This window comes from Choristoneura fumiferana, chromosome 10 (genome assembly GCF_025370935.1).
Source record: "Choristoneura fumiferana chromosome 10, NRCan_CFum_1, whole genome shotgun sequence".
Classification (NCBI taxonomy): Eukaryota; Metazoa; Arthropoda; class Insecta; order Lepidoptera; family Tortricidae; genus Choristoneura; species Choristoneura fumiferana.
The window spans coordinates 1858253-1880426 of NC_133481.1; the positions used below are offsets into that span (position 1 = coordinate 1858253).

Here is a 22174-nt window from a genome sequence, read left to right on the forward strand (position 1 = left end):
TACCGTAGTTATTTAAAAACGTTGTCAATATGTATTTTCAATCCAGTATGTAAGAGAAAATAAAATCCCAATAGTTAATTTAATCATTATTGAAATGATACTACACCATCTGTTTCAACCCTGCGTAATATCGCGCCCGCTCCCGCGGCCGCTCCCGCACCCGCTCCCGCGCCCGCTTCCGCTGATGGCTACTAAGCACCGCCCGTCAGGAAGTCCTATGTCTCCAGGACAGTTATTTACTGCTGATCGCGATTTGCCGAGTTAAGTACGTTGCCTAATACTACAGCGCTTTAAACGCGGATTTTGAGGGCGGATTTGGGACAATAATAGAATAATACCTACTGATATTAAAAATGTGAATGTTTGTGTGTAGTTTTGTTAATTTATTGAATCAGGCGTTACTTTGCGGAGGTCCATATCAATGAAATGATGAAATGATGATGATGTTAGGTCGCGGGTGAGCAAGGAAATTCTTTTAGTTCATTGTAGTTTTGTTACTTTTTTAAATTAAAACAACTGGATGGATTTAGATGAAACTTGGTATGTTTTCCACACCACATTTCCACGGAATCGGGACATATGCAAATATGCAATTATACATGGTAAAACAACGTAAGAACCACGGTAAGTAGGTAAAAGACGTTACAGTCTTGCTTTTGATTGACTTGTTTAGTTATATAATTTATGACACATTTGTGACACAAATGTCAAAGTTGTCAACGAGCTTAACCACAAAAACCGTAATCTATTATATATTTCAGGGATCTCGAAAACGGCCGCCACGATTTCGATGAAAGTTAGTATGTAGGGCTTTTAGGGGATGAAAAATCAATCTAGCTTGGTATTTTCTCTGGGAAAACGCTTGTTATCGAGTATTAGCTCGAGCAAAGCTCGGTCGCCCAGGTACTTAACACATAACAAGAGAAACAAACGTACAAAGGCGAACTTATCGGGATCACTACCAGTTCTTTTATATTTAGAAATTAATGATCATTATCAATAAACCCCCGATCCACCGATGAGGCAGGCATAAATATTATATTATTTTATTTGCGACGATGCAAATACAGGCTGAAGTGAGGGGCGTCCTTTACCCTCATCACATGTATGATGCAGACCCGGCCCCCGAAACTTCCTTAATAGTCAGCCTTCGTCATTATGAGCATTTCAACTTTATAAGAAACCACAATTATTTTCAATAGTCGCTTACGCATTTTTACCTGACTGCCGGAAAGGACATGTTTGTCGGGTTGTATTAATATTAATGTATGTAAACCTCAAATACCTAACTATATACAATAAATATATAAGAAAATTGCTGGTTTTATTTGAAATTCGCTTCAGCCCGCGGCTTTGCTCCCGTGGAAGAATAAAAAAATTATCAGCTATCCCTTCTTTGTGCATTTCTATGATCCTCAAGGAATATGTCTGCCAAATACCTACCTAGCTCCGGTGGTTTAGGTTGTGAGTTATCTTTTATGAGTACACAATTAAGCGTTCGCGTGCAATTTTTCGTTACTTTAAAGTACTACCTAAATTACTGTTTTTGAATATAAAAAAAACTCACGATATTAAAGGAAAATTATCATTATAATATTACGTAGATTAAGAGGTCTACCAAAACTTAATGTATATTGAATATTTGCTGTATATGTAATTCGGTTATTCTTACTGGCACACACAACGCGCTCTTGGCCAGTTTGTATTTTACTTTGTACTCAAATTCTAGTAAAACACTGGTGTTAATTTCAGATTGAACCCATAATTTTTATCAGTTAAAATTAAAATGTCATACGTATTCCTCTACAAAATCAGGATTGGAGCTTTCAGAACTTAATGCACTTCCATAAATCAGTAGAGTTGCGCACACGTCGCTACACTGGGGATTGTGAGGGTCAGTAGGGCTGGGGAATGTTGCAAACAAATTTACGTGATTTACCGCCCGGCTGACATCGGCCGGCGGATGCTGGCAACCCTGTGTTAGGAAGGGTACAGGGAAAGGATATGTAAAATATACCATTTACGAATAAATATAATAAGAACATTCCTGTATCTATACTTGCTATAATAGAATAAACGGGGAAGTTTTAATAGATTTTCCTTTAAATTAAACACGCCTTATGGCGCTTTCTAAAAAAATAATGAGATTTACTGGTTGATCCTGGTTTAAGCTTGACAGTTCCATTCATTTTCACACCTTCTAAACTAAAACTAACACTTAATCAAGTGTTTTGTATTTTTTCCAGCAGGTGATCATCAACCGATACATTTGTTAAATATATGTTGAACGAGTTTTTAAGATTTTGTAGAAACAAGTAGTACATATAAGAAAACGTAATTGACATTGTTTACGAAATGTGAAAGGGTAATTTCAGAAACTACTGAATTGATTCAAAAGTGATTCTATAATAGTTAATACATATTGTCACGTCACGTTTTAACATTTTTTATAGACCAACAGACGAATTCCATTTTAAAAAGTAAACTTTGTTCGTTTGACTGTAGGTACGTAGACGACAAACTGTAGAATGCCTTTTTTAAAGCATATTGTGCGATTCACCTTATATCCTTATCTATTTGCATAACTACCAGCGAATAGGCACAAGTCATTTTAAATAGAAGTACATTTTGCAAAACAGTTAATGACCCATTCCACATACATATCCAATATAAATATAACACAGAAACATCTAGTATACAACAAATACAAACATAAATTACATCAATCAGAATTTCCGAAATCATTTCTCTAAAACCTGTTCCCTCGGTTATTTCAAGTTAAACCTCAGATCAGAATACACATAACAGAAAAAATAAAACAAAAAGTAAAATTAAAAAAACCGTACACAAAGAAAAAGATTAATTTATGGAGTGCAAAGGTAAAAAATTACATTAAAATAGTTTAATCAGTTTTCATAAAATTTCAATGTAAAATTACATTCAACTGATTTTATAGCAAATAAAACCATTTTATTTCATTTTCATTTCAATATATGAAAACATTTGTCATTTACGATAGAAGATATCCGAAAAACATTTAATCATATATCATTTATTAATTTGTTGATAATTAATTATTTAGGTCACAAATTTTTAACATTGTTCAGTCAAACTAATTTTAAATCACTTTATAGACTGAATGCCTCACGTTATTTTTACTAGTTAATATCTGAATTGCAAGTCAATATCAGTAAATAGTTTTTTGGTAACGCGTCTAAATACCAAGCAAGCATTATAAACCAAATTAAAAAAAAAAAAAACCTAACAAAAACTCACGACATAAATTTCAAACTAAAGTTAACACGTACCAAACCAAATTCGGAATTAATCTGAAAAAAGCAAAAACAAAATGAGGATTTTTCATCAAAACGACATTCTGACGATGAATTGTAAAATTTGACAAATTATTTTTATCAAAATTTGTAAGATGTGTGTAATTTTGCAGAAGTAACAAGTGTCACTTCATTATTAATATTAAGAATGCAGTAAGTTTAACATTATTCTTGCTACGGCGTATTCTTACTCGTAGCAGCATCTACGACGTAGCAGTTACGACGACCGCTACGAAGTATTCGTAGCAACACTATACTTTAAACAGAGCAAATACCATTACAGAGATCCAACTGTAGCTATTTTTATTACAACCTTATATTATAACTTCATTTGTAAAGTCCTCTTTGGTTGTTAGATTAGCTTGAAATTAATCCAGGGTATTTCTGCAGATGTGTTAGAATAAATACTAATGTAAAGGCTTTTCATCGGACTCTTTGATTCAAGATGAAGTCGCTCGATTGGATGGAAATATTTGTTAAAAAAAATTGTTTTTTTTTTTGCAGAGGTTGCAAAAAAATAACTAAATCCAAAACGTTTATTTTAGCCACGAAGGACTGTTTTACATATCACTTTTTATAGTATCAACGTCATCGCCAAGAAAAACGCGCAGCAACCTGGCAAAACTTGAAAACTCCAGTAAAACTCGCTCAATTATCTGCTGAAAAATTACTGATCAATTAAAACAACTTGTTTATATTTTTGACGCCATATTTCCACCAAAGCGATACAATCTTATTCCTTCAACGATTACACTCCCACGCACGTAGCGGGCCTAATGTCCGCGATAGTGCTGGCCACCGATAACAGATGTCATCCTGCACGTTATGGCGGCCATTGTTGGCCGGCGCCATTTGAATTGTGGCTGTTTGGAAAATGATGTATGTGCGTCTCAGTTGTCACTGGGCCAATGTTAATTGTTAATTTAATTTGCAATGTTTGTTTTTATGTTTCTTAAGCTCTAGTAATTCGTATTATTCACATACTTCTACATTTGAAATTTACCACGAGCTTTGCGGTGAAGGAAAACATCGTGAGGAAACCTGCACAAACCTGCGAAGCGATTCAATGGTGCGTGCGAAGTTCGCAATCCGCACTGGGCCCGCGTGGGAACTATGGCCCAAGCCCTCTTGTTCTGAGAGGAGGCCTGTGCCCAGCAGTGGGACGTATATAGGCTGGGATGATGATGATGATGACATACTTCTAGTCATCGAATTTACTTCATATTTTGTAAACGTGGGTTGGGTGACAAAGTAAGTACAGTTTACAAAACGTGCAGCCAGCAAAAAAGTTTGTATCAAAAAATTGTTTATTGTCACTGCGAGGAATTAAATTTTACCTAAAGAGATAAAGGTTAATTTAAAAAACGATCCTGAATTTTACTGACTCGATTAGCAAGAAACAATACTACACAGACCGCTCCGGGTATACAGGCTAGTTAAATATATAAAACAACTCAATATCTCATTTAAGTTAAAAGTAACTTTTATGTTCCAATTTCGAAACGCGCACTTCCATAACATTTAACTCGTTGATTAAACGATACAGCTTCAACAATTCACATCAGAATAAATAACTATCCAAATAACAATCCTCAGCATTAACCAAAGCGCCCTAAATTATAACTAGAGCTCATAACTATAGCTTACCGTCAAAATTTATCATTGGAACCGCAGAATTGGCCCCACTTAATTGAAACACAAATAACTAGGTGTGATCGGGGCGATGGAGAGATTAAACTGGACCGAACCGGTTTCAAGCCGTTCAAACTGGTTTAGATGTAACAAAGGGCGCGAATGTTAAATGCCCTGAGTCTTAGGGTGGAATAGTTTAATGGAAAGTGCTTTGAGCTGACTCAAATTGCTGACGCTAAAGATAAAGATGCTTTAAATGTTTCAATTTTGCTGTGTTGAGAGCTTGGGAGAAGGTTGAAATGAGAAAACGATCCCTTAAAGGATGAACCGGATAGTTTTTACAAGTAATCGATTTGGTTTCAACCAATTAGGTAGCTAAGCGTCTTAATTGGAAAAACATAGGGTAGTTTTGACAGTAGAAGGCTCGAAACGCTCTCTCGTAAATTAGTTGCTATAGGTAGGTTGCTACATTAGGCTTCAGTTAGGTATATTTACATTGAACTGCGGCTTCACATGCGTAAACGGTAAAGTACAGTCGACTTCATAAACTTTTGAGCAAGCATTTGATCAAAAATATATGAAAACAGCTCTATATTGGTAACGGTGTAGAAGCGTGTTCAGATATTTTAGAACAAATTTTTGCTCAGAAGTTTATGAACTCGACTGTTATTTTCTTTCTTTCTATCTTTATCTTTCTTTCAAAAAAACCCGTGAGAAACCCTAAATATTATGTGGTGTTATTTTTATTTTTTATTAATGTTGCACAAAAACACCCGCTCCAAATTTCTTGTCTCTAACCCTAGCGTTATTTTGAGATTTTACCTTCATCCCGTGGGAATATTGGAATGAAAAGTAGTCTACGTATTATTTCAGATATCCAGCTATCTGCATATCAAAATTTAACCGTTTTAGCACGAAAGAGTAAAGAACACACTAACGCACACACATACAATCTTTCGCACTTATAACAGTTATAACGTTGAACCTACCCAACTTTCCATGCATACAAAATATTAAACCTCCTTTTTTTCAAGTCGGCCCTGAAGCAAAAAGAAACAAAAAAAAATCAGCGGCGTACCTAGCGCAGAGCCAATTGCCCCAGTAGCTTAACCCTGCTTTTATTGTAGCCCTAATACCCTCACATAAATGGCGGTGTCGAAGGCTCTCATAAGGCATTGTTAACTAAGAGGACTCGAAAGCCTTGCTTAATTGGAATCTTTTAAAGTTTACTCGGGACATAAAGGACTGGATTGAGGAGACTCGTTACATGGATTTGGCTCAGACTGGCTTTTGCGTTAGTATTTTGTTCAGATGAACGTAGATATGAAGGTAGGAGGATTTTTGGATGATTTTAGGTTATGGTTTATGCTTAAAATAGTTATTGTTATAGCTATGAAATTTGGTTCTTAAACACCCCAAAAGACTCTTTGTTTTAAGTTAGTTGTTATTTATTTATTACATACTTATACTGCTATTACACAACCCCTAAGGGGTTTTTAATAGTAGCTCGTAATTTTCCGCTCATCTGTATCAGTTGTTTGTATAAAAAAAATAACAGCTTGTATACTCCTTCGAAACGGCTTGACCGATTTTTATGTTTTTTTTGTGTATATTCGGTAGGTCTGAGAATAGGATGTAAACTAATTTTTATACTTCTACGCCGACGGAGTCGCGATCAACAGCTAGTTTTTTTGTAAAGATTTAAATAATTTATTGAGTCAGGCGTTACTTTGCGGAGGTCCATATCAATGAACTAAAAGAATGAGGGCTATCGTTTTTTCACTCACTAGATGGCGCACTGTTGCGTGAGGTTTTTAAGTATGGCTTTCAAAGTCTGTTATTACGGGCGTGAAAACAATGTTTAGATCAAAATCATATTTAACACACCTTAAAACCGTACCATAAAAATATCGAGCATGCCACAGTGTTGCATAGTCCCCGTTTTGGTTGGAAAAAAGGGAGAACAAAGGTTTCCGAAAGACAAAACTGTCTCAAAATACAGACATTCATTGCCCCGGAACGTATATTTGCCATAATTAATTTCAGATATTGCAAAATATTCACAAAATTATTCTAATTATAAATAAACCCGCGTAGCTCACCCAAAAACTATGAGATTTGACATTTCGGAGACCTCACGCTACACTAGCGCCTCTAGTGGCGAATTCATACGCGATAGCCCTCATTTCTTTGCTCACCCGCGACATAAGCCCGCGCTAAGCTAAGCTAAGCTTAGGTCGCGGGTGAGCAAAGAAATTATTTTAGTTAATTTATAATTTATTTAGTTTCATTTTAATAGTTGCTCAACAACACCAACATACACAAACCAACCCAACGTTTTCAAAATAAAATAGAAACCTCTTCGTATTTCCCCGCTTTTTAAATCGAACGCCGGTCCAGGGAACATATATTTATTTCCAGTTTCGGCCAATAACAAGCTTTTGTATTATTCATTGTCCAATTATAGTAAAAGGAGTTTTCGCAAGAGGCAGGTAGGAAGCAAAAGGCAGGGTCCGTCTGCCTCCGCGGTCGGACAATTGCCGTACTCAAGTTGTATTGTAATTATTAGATCCGACCAAAGAATATTTTCATAATAGGATGGCCCTTATTAAGTCTAGGGTTTCTATTGCTTTCAGTTCGCTGGTCTGCAATATAGGAATAGGGATTTTGTGGATAGAGCTCGGCAATTGCGTCGCGACGGTTGGTGGTAAATCAAGGAACAACACGAACTAATTATGTGGGAGTAAGTGTATATGATATACAGGGTGTAACATTAATATCGGTCAGTATGGGAAAGTCTGAAACTATAAGACATACGAAGATCTGTTCTTAGGAACCATGTCTTCGATTTTAATAAGGAGAAAAACTGCATTCATACATTTACAAAAAAAACTTGCTCAGTTCGGGAATCGAACCAGGTAATTTTGAAAAATAAAACATACATTATTTCTATTACGATATCGGCAGTGCAGGTCATAAGCAATAAATGTTACTATGAAGTACCAACGATATCGAATTAATAAAATGCATTGTATTTCATAGTCGTTAATAATGTAAGTTTTATTTTTCAGAACATCCGAGTCGATTCCCGAGCTGAGTACAAGTTTTTGAAAAAGTTTTGCTCACATCTTAAAAAATAAAGATGTTTGATACGAACGGATCTTCGTATGTATTATAGTTTCAGACTTTCCCATACTGACCGATATGAATGTTACACCCTGTATATTTATGAATGATCGTATTATTAATCTATACTGTACAATATGACACATAAACGTGTAATATCAAAACACCAACTTTACAGGAAAAATAAAAAGCAGAAAAACTGTAAGAGCTCTTCATAATAAGGTAAACGTCCGAGTGCTCGACACGTTAACGCCCAATAGACGACACCCTGCTGTCACTTCTTTTGCTCATGACATAAGATTAAAGATGCCAACTATTGGGACAGTGACGAGCACTCGTACGTTTACCTTAATGGCTTAAGTTTAAAACAATGTATGAAGAAAATAAAGAACATGAAATAAAAATTATATACATTCATACATATTACACAGCACGGCCAATATACGTCCCGCTGCTGGCATAGGCATCCTCTCAGAATGAGACGGGTCTAGTGCGGATCGGGAAATTCACACACCCCATTGAATTGCTTCGCAGAATCGTGCAAGTTTCCTCAAGACGTTTTCATTCACTGTAAAGCTCGTGGTAACTTTCAAATGTAATTTCCATTTAGATTTTTAGTAATAAGTTAATGGTTAACAATGACATAACGATTATTATAGCAATTCCATTATTTTTATTTAATAAATCATTCAATTGCACAGACGTTTCTCAGTAGTTGTTTAAAGTGTTGCCTATCTAAAAATACCGAGGAAAGATTAAGGAGTCTTAAACTGGGACTCTCCGGGCTTTGAGAACAAAGCCCTGATTAAAGGTCGGGAGGGACCGTTCCTTCGGCACGTGACTTATTCGTATCTACATCTATTTTTATGCCCCAGTCCCTAAGCGTAAGCTCTTAGTTTTATCTAGGCGTTAGTCGAGATGATGATGTTACGCCAACTTAAATTTAATATTAATGATTTACTTAAGGTGTACGTTTATTATGCCCGTCAATGTCCCAGTGGTTGACTTTCGGATGACATCCATTGGGCATTAACTTGTTAAGCATTGTGTTCTATGCTGGCAACAATTAGTGTTGTCGTAGCAGACAGTTTTAAAAATTCAATTGCATTTATTTACATGACACTATTTTTAAAACATAGATAACACCCTTTAAAATTTATTAAAAAGTTGATAAACTTCCGACTCTGTAATTTCAAAGTTTGACATCTCAAAAACGGCTGTACCGATTTTCATGATACTCAGCTACAAACCACTGCAAGGAAATTAATCCATTCTTTTGAGAGCTACAATGCCACATATAGACATTGGCAACTTTATAACACCCCCCTTTTTGCGTTGGGGGTTAATAAAAAAGATTAATTGAAAAAAAGCGGTGAAAATCTCAAAAAAGACATAAGTCAGAAAATATTGATGGATATACCTACTCGTACAGTTTAATTGAGGCCCTCTTTTTTAAGTCGGAAAATAATAACTCCCCACTTGTCCCGCAAAGCCCCAGGTGATCGTGTCGGCGTAATTATTTTTTTAACGCTAATTCGGGTACTAAAACGCTTGTCTTAATAAATTATTTGGAGATTACATCGCCGTTAAGCCGTGCCTATTTATCATTTTAAGAGAGGGTTCAATTTTTCCGAGCTAGCCCAACAAATTCCTAAAACCGGGTGTTTAAAATAGACATAATTCATAGAATAAATTGGGTTAATGGTTGGTATGGTACACGTACGAGTGTTCGTCACTGTCCCAATAATTGACATCTTTAACTTTATGTAATTAGCAATAGATTATGGCAGATTTATCTTGTGGTATGCATACAAGGGTGCTTTAAAATTCATTCATTCATTGCCATCTATTGGGCATTAGCGTGACGAATACTAAGACAAAACCTTATGATAATTACTACTAATATTATAAATGCGAAAGTTTGTGAGTATATGTGTGTATGTGTGTGTGATATTTCTTCACGCTTAAACTACTGGACGGATTTGAAAGAAATTTGGTAATACATAGGTTACTTTTTATCTCGATATTCCGACGGGACCGGAATAAAATCTCGAATGTAATTTTTGGACATTCCCAAGGGGATTTAATGAAATCCTAGAATTTGAACTCGACTGCTGGATCTAACGCAGCAAATATATTAATAAAAATTAATAATGATAATAATTTTAGCAAATAAATTTATTCTTTCAATTCTTTCTTTTTTCTTTTCTTTAATGGTTTACGCGTGTTAGTTGACGATACAATCCAATCCGAGTAATTCCAGTAATATAACAAATGGTTCTCTGCCTTTTCCCAACTGTTTCATTTGCCAAACTGTTTCATTTCCCAACTCACGATTTTGTATGAAACCACGTTTTTTCGGAACTTTCATAAAACAAACCTAACCCTAACCTACTGTGTTCAATAAAAGCATAAGAAAATCTGAGAAAAAATTTTGGTTTCGGAGATAATTGAGAGTTGGGAAATTTGGTAAACAGTAATTCTACGAAAAGGCAGAACGCGATTACAAATACACCACAGAGATTCGCTGTGTCACAAAACCTAGCACAATTTTGTTTCATATCATGGTATTCGTCATAATATCTGGAATTTTATTGTTGGTATCGCGGTAAATCTAAAGCTTACGGAATTACATTGGGATGTATCGTTCAGCTTCGGAAGCGTTCGGGTATCATCGGGCATCTGAAGAGAGCCAACAGCAATCACAGGATATAAGTTATGTCTACTCATCAGCAAAACTAGCGAAAGTGACGCCTGGAAGCTTTTGCAGTTGATTGTTTTTGACAATCGTATAAAAGGGAGGATATGTTTTTCTTTTCAGAAATCAAATCTGTGAAAATATCAATTGAAAGTAAAAATGTATGCCATCTCGGCCTATGTACAGTCACCAGCATTAATATCTGCCACAGCGGAGCGTGCAAAAATATCTGACACGTCCTTCCGGCCCTAGAAATAGAGTCGTATGAGATATTTATGCACGCTTGTTGTATCAGATATTGGTGCTGGTGACTGTACGTTCCGTTGCAGGGCACAGGCCATCTCTTAGAATAAGAGGGCTTAGCCGTGGTTTTCACGCTGGTCCAGTGGCTGTTGGAAACCTGACACATCATTGAATTTGTTTGCAGGTGTGTGCAGTTTTCCTCACGATTTTTTCCTTCACCGTAGAGCTCATGACAAATTCCAAATGTGATTTCGAACATAAATTGCGAGCCCAGGCTCCAACCAACGACTCTCTGCTTGAGAGACTATTAGGTTACCTAACAAAAATTTCTATCTAGTTTTATTTCATTTATTCATAAGTCTGGGTATTGCCACAAACCCACCGCTCAAGTTACATTTTTGACCAACAGACTACGATTTAGAACCGTCAATTTCTGTTTCTCGACTCGTACTTAAAATTTAGCACAAATTGTTTACTAATGTTAAGTGGTATTTTGAAAGGTGTGACTTAAAAAATCGTCCTTTAAAAAAAAAGTCTACCACCGGAATGTCAAAAAAAACCTCTGTTGAGAAGAATCCGGCAAGAAACTCAACGAGATACTTTACTTTTTCGTCATGTATATAAATGTAAATAATAATAATAGTAATGTTATTGTAATTTTCTCTCTGTGTCTCTGTTTTCTGTATCGCTTACTATGTCTGGTGTAAAATAAAGAGTCTTTGTATTGTATTGTATTGTATTGTATGTATGTATGTACTCGTAAATATGTATATAAGTGACATTGACAACCCAAACTATCAGCAGTGGTCGTTGATTCATTTTAAAACTAACAAAATGCAATGCCCCGTTCCATGTTTCTCTTGAATTTTAAACAATGAGCTTTAAGCTTTAGCTTGACTATATAAAATGGAAGGAAAACAAGCATCGACAAAAGCCGATCGCTTGCAGCGAGCGCAGGTTGGTAGGGTTGCCTTTTAACAGAGTAACTTTGGATACCTTAAATTCAAAACTTGGAAGGCAGACCAGCCTTAACTATACGTACACTAGCTGTTGCCCGCAACTTCGTCCGTGTAGTATTCGTTATGGCTATCCCACGAAAACTATGTAATTTTCCGCGATAGGAACTATCCTATGTCCTTCCCGAGGACTCAAACTATCTGTTTACCGAATTTCGTGTAAATTGGTTCAGCGGTTTAGCTGGAAGAGGTAACAGACTTACAAAACTCTAAAATATAAAATCAAAATAGGATGCCAACATGAATTCACTCGCTGAGAATATGTGACTACATATTTCATAAATTTGGTAAGCTTACTAATTAAACATTTTTGAATAGGTAAATACTTAAATAGCTGAGATCACCAGCTACTAGATTTAACGTCAGTAATTTTTTTGGATGCTCATTTCATAACTTTTTTTAGAAACAATTACCTTTAGGTAAGAACGTAACCAAAATATTTGTTTCACGATATGTTACAAGTTTGGTACTAGATCCCAGAGCTCTGTTAAAGTTGTTGGCGTCCCTATTTGGCAACTCCGCAGCCGTATGTCCTCGCGACTCCGTCCACCTCTCAAATTGGATTCCTTCAATGAACCAATCAATAACGCCTCCACTACACATTTCTATATTCCCAAAGTAGAAAATTCTTTACCTGCCCCGACGGCGGGAAATTGAGTTCCGTCTTCATTAGCCCCTTCAGCCGGCGGACGGTTTAAAAAAACTTTTCTATAAGGAGTTTAGGGCCGAGTCAAGTTTTCCATCAGCCAAATTAAGGTACGTGCTTAATATCAAAACTTGGCCCTAATGGATTTGAAATTTTACATTTATTACCGGCCGTCCGTAAATTAAGATGTCTTATAGAGGTTTGGAATACAAGCTAAACGCGCCGGAGCCCTATTAAGCCTGAAACGTTTAATTAGTCTAAATCGGTGCTGACGTGGCCGTAATAAATTTCATATTAAAATCGCACCGGGCGCGGGACGAGGTGATGCGAATATACTGTTATAGCGGATAGACGTCATGAAGATTACTGCGGCTGGCTTTATTGATGTTGACTAATGCCGCACACAGACGCAGTGTGTACACACGACGCCATGACCAGGAAATTACTTTGAAGTGCGTCTTTTCACCCAAGTACAGCATTCACACAATTCTTGGCAAACTAAAAGTATTAGACAAAATTAAAGAGGAGTTGGACAAAAGTGTCTCACTTAAAGAGAGCATTTAGGAGCGGGCGCAACAGAAAAACTGCGCCAAACGACTGGCCATTAATTCAGCGCACCCGCACTGCACTCCGCTGTAAAAAGTTAAAAGAATCAAACAGCATTAAACGGCGAGTCCCGGCGGCATCGCACTCACTCTTGGCTCATTAATTTTCATCTTTCCGCGTGCCACCTCACATAATTCACTCTTGAGCAGCTCCATACTCTGATAAGCCCGCGACTGGGCACCGGCGCCACAGCGAACCGCTTTTATTAAATCTCACGCCAAGTCGCTCGACTGTCGACAACTGATAGCGCCGCCCTGTTTATTTTCGAAACAACGCTTTTTCCGCTCAAAGTATTCCACTTTTTTTGTTTTCATTTTAATCCGGCGACGCGATACGGTCTTCTTTCAAATGTGCGGGTACGCATCGCCGTGTTTCATTTCAAATGGTACCGTTAACGTTAATTTATTTGCCCCAAATGCAGGGAGAAAGAGATAACGGGTGGACACTGAATCCATAATTAATGCGCTGACGGACAATACGGTGGCGTGTGAGATGCTCGCAGCAAATTATGTAAAGCAGAGGTAGCCTACCACAGCGCCCGCGCTGTCTTGTCAACATAGAGGCAAACTTGCTGAATCGGGAAAATTTAAATTTTAGGAGCGAGTATGCAAACTAAGAACAAATTTTAGAAAATTCCGCTCCCCGGGCAAAGAAAATCCGAGGGCAGCAAAAAACAAAGTTTTCAACAGACTAATGAAAAATGGAATTCTTATTTTTAGTCGTAATTTTACGACGCGCTCAAAATAATAATGTAAATGTGTTTGATTTATGTAAATGTGTACAAGATTCACTTAGGTTTGTTTCGGATCGAAATATAAGTCGAATTAAAGGAAAACAAGTTGAACAAGGTGCTTGGAACAAGATAGCAACCGAGTGTATTCCGAATTGCAGTCGGGCGCCTTCAGATGCATTCCATTAAGCATGGAGTGTTAAGGATTATTAGATGCAGGCGGCGCGCGGGCACTCAGCGCCGATGATTGGGTCGGCCAAATGCGCTGCGCTGATTCCGGACAAGAGCTCTTTGCGCCGCCGCTGCCCGCAGCTTGCGCTTGTTATTCTATGCAAATGACCGGCCCCGGTGCCCGGCGCGGGGCTAAACTCGCATTTCGGAGATTCGAGTTTTTATGCAAACAAACCTAAGTTATTCAAGTACGCCCTTGCACGGAGCCCGCATACAGAAATGCCCTAAACGTTTATACGCTTCGTGTTTCGGTATTTTCGAGAGATTCCTACAATATTTGGTGCACGTTTTGTTTTTTAATCGGTTGATTTGCCGGTTTTATCGGTTACCTGCTTTTGAAAGAGCCGAAGCTGTAGGTAAATTACAGTTGTCGGAGCCGACGTGTATTGGCAGGAATTCTCGTTACTAAGAATGCATTTAAATTATTTTCTTTTAATATTTAAATCAGACAAAATATCCAGTCGAGACGAACTATTAAATTATACGAGCCTTTATTAAAATGACGCGACATCGTAAAACGTGACTTTATGTTGAACAGGGAGCCAAATCTTTTCTGAGCTTAAACTTTGTTCGCTGCTGAAAATCTAGTGACTATTTTCGCTATTTATGTGTGTGAGGGTGCGGTCAATAAATACGTATAAAGAAGGAGATATGGGAAAGATGCAGCTGCGGTTATTGTAGGAATTTACAAGCACATTAAGTAACGAGGTGGGGACACGAGGACGCACACATCGCGATGGCTTGCCGTATTTTTGTCTGTCTTAAAGTGTTGGTTGGCGCGTAGCCAGTGGCTTGATCTGCAACTTTATCTACCCCTGAGTACCTAAATCAGTATTATTTTTGCACGAGAGCGCGACAAACAAACAAACGTTAAGTTCGTTGTGCCGGTGAGTTATCGCAGGAGGTTCTCGCAATATGTGTTCATTACATGCGACGGCGCACCGACGTTTTATTGATCATTTACAATGTCTCAGAAGCAAACGTCTTAGAAAAAGATCTAACAGAAAAATACGTTGCCATATTTGCATACAAATATAAAAGAACTATTAAAAACATGTTTTTGATAAGAGTGTGAAATAAATTCTAATTTGATCTTCCAACGCAGATTGATACGAATTACTGTCAATCTATGTAGCTTACCAATGGCGCCTAGATAAATTGTAAATTATATTAATTATTATTGTTTTCTCGGAGACCTTGAGATCTATCTACTATACTAGACTTGTATTTTTGTATTTTTGAATGTTTGTAACGAATAAACTCAAACTACTGGACCGATTAAAAAAAAACACACTTTACAATGCTTCATTATTCCAAAGTGACAAAGGCTATATTTAAAAAAAATAGGGATCCGTACAAAATCAAAAACCTTAATAATACAGATCTTGCAGAATGAGAAGGATTGGGCTGTGCTTCCCACGCGGGCCCTGTTCAAATTGAGAATTGTACACTCACTTTATAGAATAGCTTCGCAGGTGTCATAAAAATAATGTTTTGAAAAAGAATATACCACTTAAAAAGAGGTTCTCTTGAATGCGATGATTACCTTAAGCGAATGCCTCCAACTTAAAAGCATCCATCCATTTACTACAAGCTAAGTTCCATTTTACAACAATATTGCAGTAACATAATCCTACTAATATTATAAATGTGAAAGTTTGTGAGTGAGTGAGTGAGTGAGTGAGTTTGTTTACTTCTTCACGCTGAAACGGCTGGACGGATTTGGATGAAATTTAGCGAAAAGTTAGTTTATAACCTGGATTAAAACATAGAATACTTTTTATCCCGATATTCCCACGGGATAGGGATAAAATCTCTAATTAACAACCGCTGGGCTTAGAGTCATGAAATTTGGTATGTAGGTAGCTGAACGTCTGGAATAATACATAGGCTACTTTTTATCCCGATTTTCCCACGGGATAGGGATAAAATCTTGAAATAACAACCGCTGGGTGTAGATTCATGAAATTTGGCATGGGTGTTTTAATTTAACGTCAGTGAAAACCACGATGTAATTTTTGGGAATTCCCACGAGAATTTAATAAAATCCCGGAATTTCAATTCAATTGCTGTATCTAATGACTTACGCGTGCGAAGCCGCGGGTAAACGCTAGTAGTATATAATAGTACTAGTAGTTAAACAAAAGCGCAAAGAAAATCCGGCGAATGCAGTCCATATTTCAACGGAGCTAATCCATCTGCGCTGCCTCAGTCTATCCGATGTAACGAGTGAATAATTACAGAATGATTCCTATTACAAATGCAAAAATGGGGACCCGTGATGCATACGTAATGGAGCAAGCTGAGGTGCAAGTGAGAGGGTGTGATGGATTAACCCGTCTAACACCGGGGTTTTAATGTGAAAACTTAGCGTTGAAGCCCGTTCTGAAACGGTTTAAGATATGACCATATTTTTTCATTTGGGCACGACACGGAACTTAAAATGAAACTTAAAAGTAGAGTTTGGAGACAAAGTTGGTATTCGGAATCGAAAATGGAGAAATTAACTGAGATCGCTTGTTGTTTGTTTGATAATAAGGTTCTGTGCATGTGATGGACGCATATTTAAGCGAAAACTCGGCAGAAACTACGGACAATAGTAGATTGTACAAGTGCACAAAAAGTGTCATTTTAGTTGGCTAGGCTGCTTTTCAATTCAAGGGTTAGATACTAAAACAGCAATAATTTTGCTATCAATATTTTTTTTATTTCTTTGACAATTTATTATCATTGTCTTGTCATTCCTATCGACTAGTTTTTAATTTAGGAATATAGTACATTGACTATAAAAAATACAAAATTAACAAAACGAAATCAAAACCTTATTCTATGTGTATATAGTTTTATTTAGTGTCTGTGTACTAAGTATATATCTCGGCGCCTGATTGTCTTTTACTCCATGCACTGGATCATAAAAACTTATATTATGCATACATCTAGCATAAATACGAACTTTATGAGCATGAGAAGTGAAAATAATTTGTGTGACGCTAAAACCGCTCAGCGAGTCCCTTGGGACAGCGTTTTGCAGCGAGCGAGACGCCCCGGCAAACACCCAGTAATGACTGGACAAACAGACATCTGCATACGGCCTCCGCCAGCCGCATTCTTTGCCAACATCGGCCAATATCTGCCAACATCTAGGGCAAATCTTGGTTTATCGGTGATACTTGGTAGTTCGGTGATACTGCATTATAATCTTACGCTGAGCTCATAATGGTGAAATGCAAGCAAACAAATCACTGCCAAGCTGTCAACCCTATTGCAAGCATCAAAACTTGACAACAAGATCATCATCCCAGCCTATATACGTCCCAATGCTGGGCACAGGCCTCCTCTCAGAATGAGAGGGCTATGGCCGTAGTTCCCACGCGGGCCCAGTGCGGATTGGGAACTTCACACACACTATTGAATTGCTTCGCAGGTTGTGCAGGTTTCCTCACGATGTTTTCCTTCACCGTAAAGCTCGTGGTAAATTTCAAATGTACTTAATTCCGCACATGAATTTCGAAAAACTCAGAGGTGCGAGCCGGGGTTTGAACCCACGACACTCTGCTTCAGAGGCGATAGGTCAAACCACCACGGCTTTTCGACAACGAGATAGCTGCCTTCAATCTTAAGTGTGGCTTGCATGTCCTCATAGTTAGATCTGTGTAACATAATAAAGTAGGATCACCGATAACCTAAGGTTAGCCCTACCAATCATTACCAACCCCTTTGTTGAGATTCGAAAAGAAATGACAATGTAAGACAAAGACTTAATCAAAGTCCAAAGCTTGTAGATAATAAAATGGTGAAGTCTTTGCGTTAGGGCATTAGACAATTCTAAACTAACAAAACAATACAATGTAACAATAACAACAGTCACCAACATAGCTGGAAAAATATGCAAGTTGAAGTGGCAATGGGCGGGCCACATCGCTCGAAGAACAGATAACTATTGGGGGAGAAAAGTCCTCGAGTGGCGACCACGAACCGGAAGACGGAGCGTTGGCAGATCTCCCACCAGGTGGACTGACGACATCGTGAGAGTTGCGGGAAACCGGTAGATGCAAGAGGCGAGTTGTCCTTCATTGTGGCGTTCTAAGGGGGAGGCTTTTCTTCAGCAGTGGACGTCTTCCGGCTGATGATGATGATGATGAATAATGACAGTAAGGTTCGAGTAGGTAAATTCTTAAACGATTGAAGTAGTTATGTACTGTAACAACAACCTAACAAACGTACCCTCTGTTTCACCATCTATTGATTAAATTTATCTGACGGATGTCGTCTCTGTTTATTTGGTTCGAATAGACGGAGAAGGCATCGCATTTATCTGTCAAATAAAATTAATTAATGGGTGATGAAACAGCCCCTTAGAAAAGTTGGGGAACTTCCGCAATTATAATTTAAAAGTTCAATATTTCAAAAACGATAAACGTGATTTGAATGAAACTAAGCTAAAACTATCTCTGTGAAACTAGATTTACAGTAAAAAAACCACATCGAAATCTTTCCATCTGTTTAAGAGCTAATGCCACATGCCACAGACAACGGTCGTACTTATGGCAGCCGTCTTTTTTACCCTTATAGTCTTATCGAAATCGGAATAGCATCCCGAAATCTCAACCGCTGTTCAGAGACTTCAAATTTGACTTTTGTTTTTTATGCAACATTAATACCGATATACCAAGCAGACCGCGCAATCTGGATACAATGGAACATTGGTACTTAATTCAGGGCAGAGTTGAAGGCAAGAGATCACGAACCCGATGGACAGACGCTATCGAGTCACCAAGATCCCTACAGTAGAACGCGCTCGCTAAGCGGCCCATAGAGACTGGTGGAGAAGAATCGCACAAACAGCGACCACAGTGATGGGCAACCCTCACAACCCTCACAACCACTCTGTCAGAAGTCTGATTTAGAAGAGGAATTTTATTTCGACTGCCAAACTTATAGGATCACGCAAATGGTAGATTAAGTTATAATTAGAAGTATAATTCAATAATATGATTTTCTTTTAAAATTACTACAATACACTGTATTGTTATATACACAGGAAAGGTCCGATTAGCGAAAAGGATCTTCCAGAAAAATGGAAAACTGCTGTAGTGGGAACGTTTCTGACTTATAATCGTAAGTTGATTCGTTGTGTTGTAGTAATTTTATCAAATAGTCTCTTAAGCTTAAATAATATTAAAATTGTCTTTATCTATGAAACTAAGCTCATAAACCTTGTTATCCTATGCAGGATAATTTCAAGATGAACCGCCGCTTTTGTTCAATTTAAAATCAGTGCGTATTGCGTATGATAGCTCTAGTTAATGCTATGCAGGAGCCGCTTCAGAATGAGACCAGCCTAATTAGCCTTTGTTATTTTATGCTAATGTATTTCCACCTCGATTACCGACTGCCGCTGGTGCGGCTTTGTTAGTGAATTAAACGCGAGAGTTAAACGTTTGGAAAAATCTTTCACTGTTTTGTGATTTGTATGTGTTTTGAGCTGCTATTGTTTCGGTATTACATGTTCACGCTGTTTACTCATATTAGATAACTTCGGTGTTCATAAGTGTTAAAAAAATAGAGAAAAAAAAATATTGCCACAAAAAAAAACACTATTGTATTTTTCACCTGTGATGAGTTCTGTGACACTTGAAAATTTTCCGAATTACGCATAATATGTTCGCAAAATATTTTTTAAAAATAATTTCTATTTTGAAGCAAAATAATCAAAAAATGTAAAACTGTGTTTTTAAAAATATAAAGCAATATCAGTGGCCATTAAATAGACTCCATCGAATAGGATAGTTTTTTTTAAATGACGCAATGTGTGAAGTGGAACAGAGTAGTGACGTGACTGCCTTGTAGGTATACGAGTTGAGTTTCCGTTGCATTTTCTTTGGATTGTATTTTGTTATTGTTCATTTCTGTTATTATTGTTGTTGACTTTGATACTGTTTCTCGTTAAGTTTGTTGTTATTTTTTGGCAAAATGCCGAAACGGTCATAAAAGATTGTTTTGAACCCAGAGTCGGGAGTTTGTAATTAATTTGAGGGATTATTTCGAGCGAGAAATGTGTTTATCATGAACCAATAGGAACGCTTCAAATAAATAACCTAACCAACATAAAGTTGGAAAACCCCCGAAATCGTCAAAGTTCAATATCTCAAAAACGGCTAAACCAACTTTTATAAAACACGTCTAAGAGTCATCGCTAAAAACTCTGCGTTACAAAAAAACCGGATTCAAATCGGTTCACCTATTTAAGAGCTACGGTGCTAGAGACAGACACACCGACACACGTAGCGGTCAAACTTATAACACCCCTCTTTTTGAGTCGGGGGTTAAAAAATAAATATAGGATAGGTAAATACCCTTTGGCTGCAGCTGAAACTCAGCGCTGTGGTTCCGTACCTCAGCATTGCTGAGCTGCCAGCTCTTTCGGCTAGCTTTAAGTTGACCTTAATTAAACATTAAGTTATATGTACCCGATGTATGCTACCTACAAGTTTGCCGAATAAACTTTTACTTTCTTTCTTTCTTTCTATCCTCCGCCGAGCTTTTTAGAGTTTCCACTAGAGCTGCGCTGAGCGAGGATAGGTAAATTAAGCATTCCTCTTATGTTTCTGGTGGAACGCAGCTTCAGACATAGGCCATAGACCTCCAGTTGTTTCGGTTGGAAGCGGCCTGCATCCACCGTGAACTCGCGGCTTCTGCCAGGTCATCCGGCCACCTCGACGTTCTACGCTGTGCTAGGCTGCTAGCCGATCTGCAGTTTCCCTCCATTCGAGAACTTTTCGGCCCCATCGACCATCAGTTCTCCGTGATATATGGCCTACCCATTACCTCAGTTAAATCCACAATGACTTTACTCAGACAGTAAAGTTTTTATATTTGTATTTGTATTTAGACTGAGATTCTATGGGGTCTTCGCTTGCAAAATAAGCAAATCTTGTTTTGACTACCAATATGAGTTATCGTGGCCCCAAGACTGATGACTGATGATTGACGTTTCCAGTCATTAATGTGGTTGCAACATATAAGCAATGAAAAACATATCGTCTTAAACTTTCATGATTTTCACTCATAGTCAAAATGGTCACGAGGAGACCACGGCCGCTGCAATGTTGCCGAAGCGTCGAGGTAAATATTACTCGTGTGTGTTAGCGTGATAAGTCCTGTGCGTGGTATTTTGACTATGACTGAAAAACATAATATTAAAAACAATAAAGGCGGTAAAACAGCGTGACACCGTTGCGTCACCGTCTCTCACATCGCATTTGCCAGCGGTATAGTCGTAAAATAGCCTAAAATAGCCTACGGGCACTCGGATAAAAAGGGGTTAAAACTATAGCACAGATTTGTCGAACTACCCCTATTTTTACAGAACTGCGACTGTAAACTTTCCAAAGACTAAGCAGTAAAAAAATGCTTACAATATTAACGTATGACGTACCACAGCCTCTTCACACGCCAGGCACGTCCCGCGACGTATGGGAGCGTTCTGCGCGCGATAATTTTACGACGACGATTGACGCGCGATTATGCTAAGTTAACGTTTAGCTGCAGTCGCAGGGTCTTCTCCGTGTAAATGGCGGTCTTTTATTGGAAATATTGAAACTAGGAAGCCATGGTATTTACCGCAGATAATAAGGGTAGATATGTTATCGTGTGCCTTTCTAGAATTGATATTGGCACTTTTTGAGTCTCTAGCTAGATATTAATAAGATAATATTAATGCAAGGAAGACCGTAACGTCAGAAAAACCTCACGATACTAACGCCATCTAGCGTTACTTGGCCTGTCAATTAGCCCTCATTGTATAGATTTGTTTGTAAAAAAAAAAACTTTCTGCCAAGTTTCTTGTCGAAAATACAAACTGAAAATATAGATGCACAGAAAAACCAGAAAAAAAAGACCATCACTGGGAAT

General features: G+C 37.7%; 1 protein-coding gene across 14 annotated transcripts in view; it reads right to left on the reverse strand.

The window, feature by feature from the left end:
* The window catches only part of bru3 (CUGBP Elav-like family member bruno 3), a 1256451-nt gene that overhangs the window by 26377 nt on the left and 1207900 nt on the right, over nucleotides 1–22174 (reverse strand). For 10 of the 14 annotated variants that reach the window (XM_074093042.1, XM_074093039.1, XM_074093038.1 and 7 more), the window contains one exon: nucleotides 3309–3329. The exons of the other annotated variants lie outside the window; for them this stretch is intronic. In XM_074093042.1, the coding sequence (XP_073949143.1) occupies nucleotides 3309–3329 (21 nt within the window). The remainder of the gene's footprint in view (nucleotides 1–3308; nucleotides 3330–22174) is intronic. 14 annotated transcript variants of the gene reach the window in all.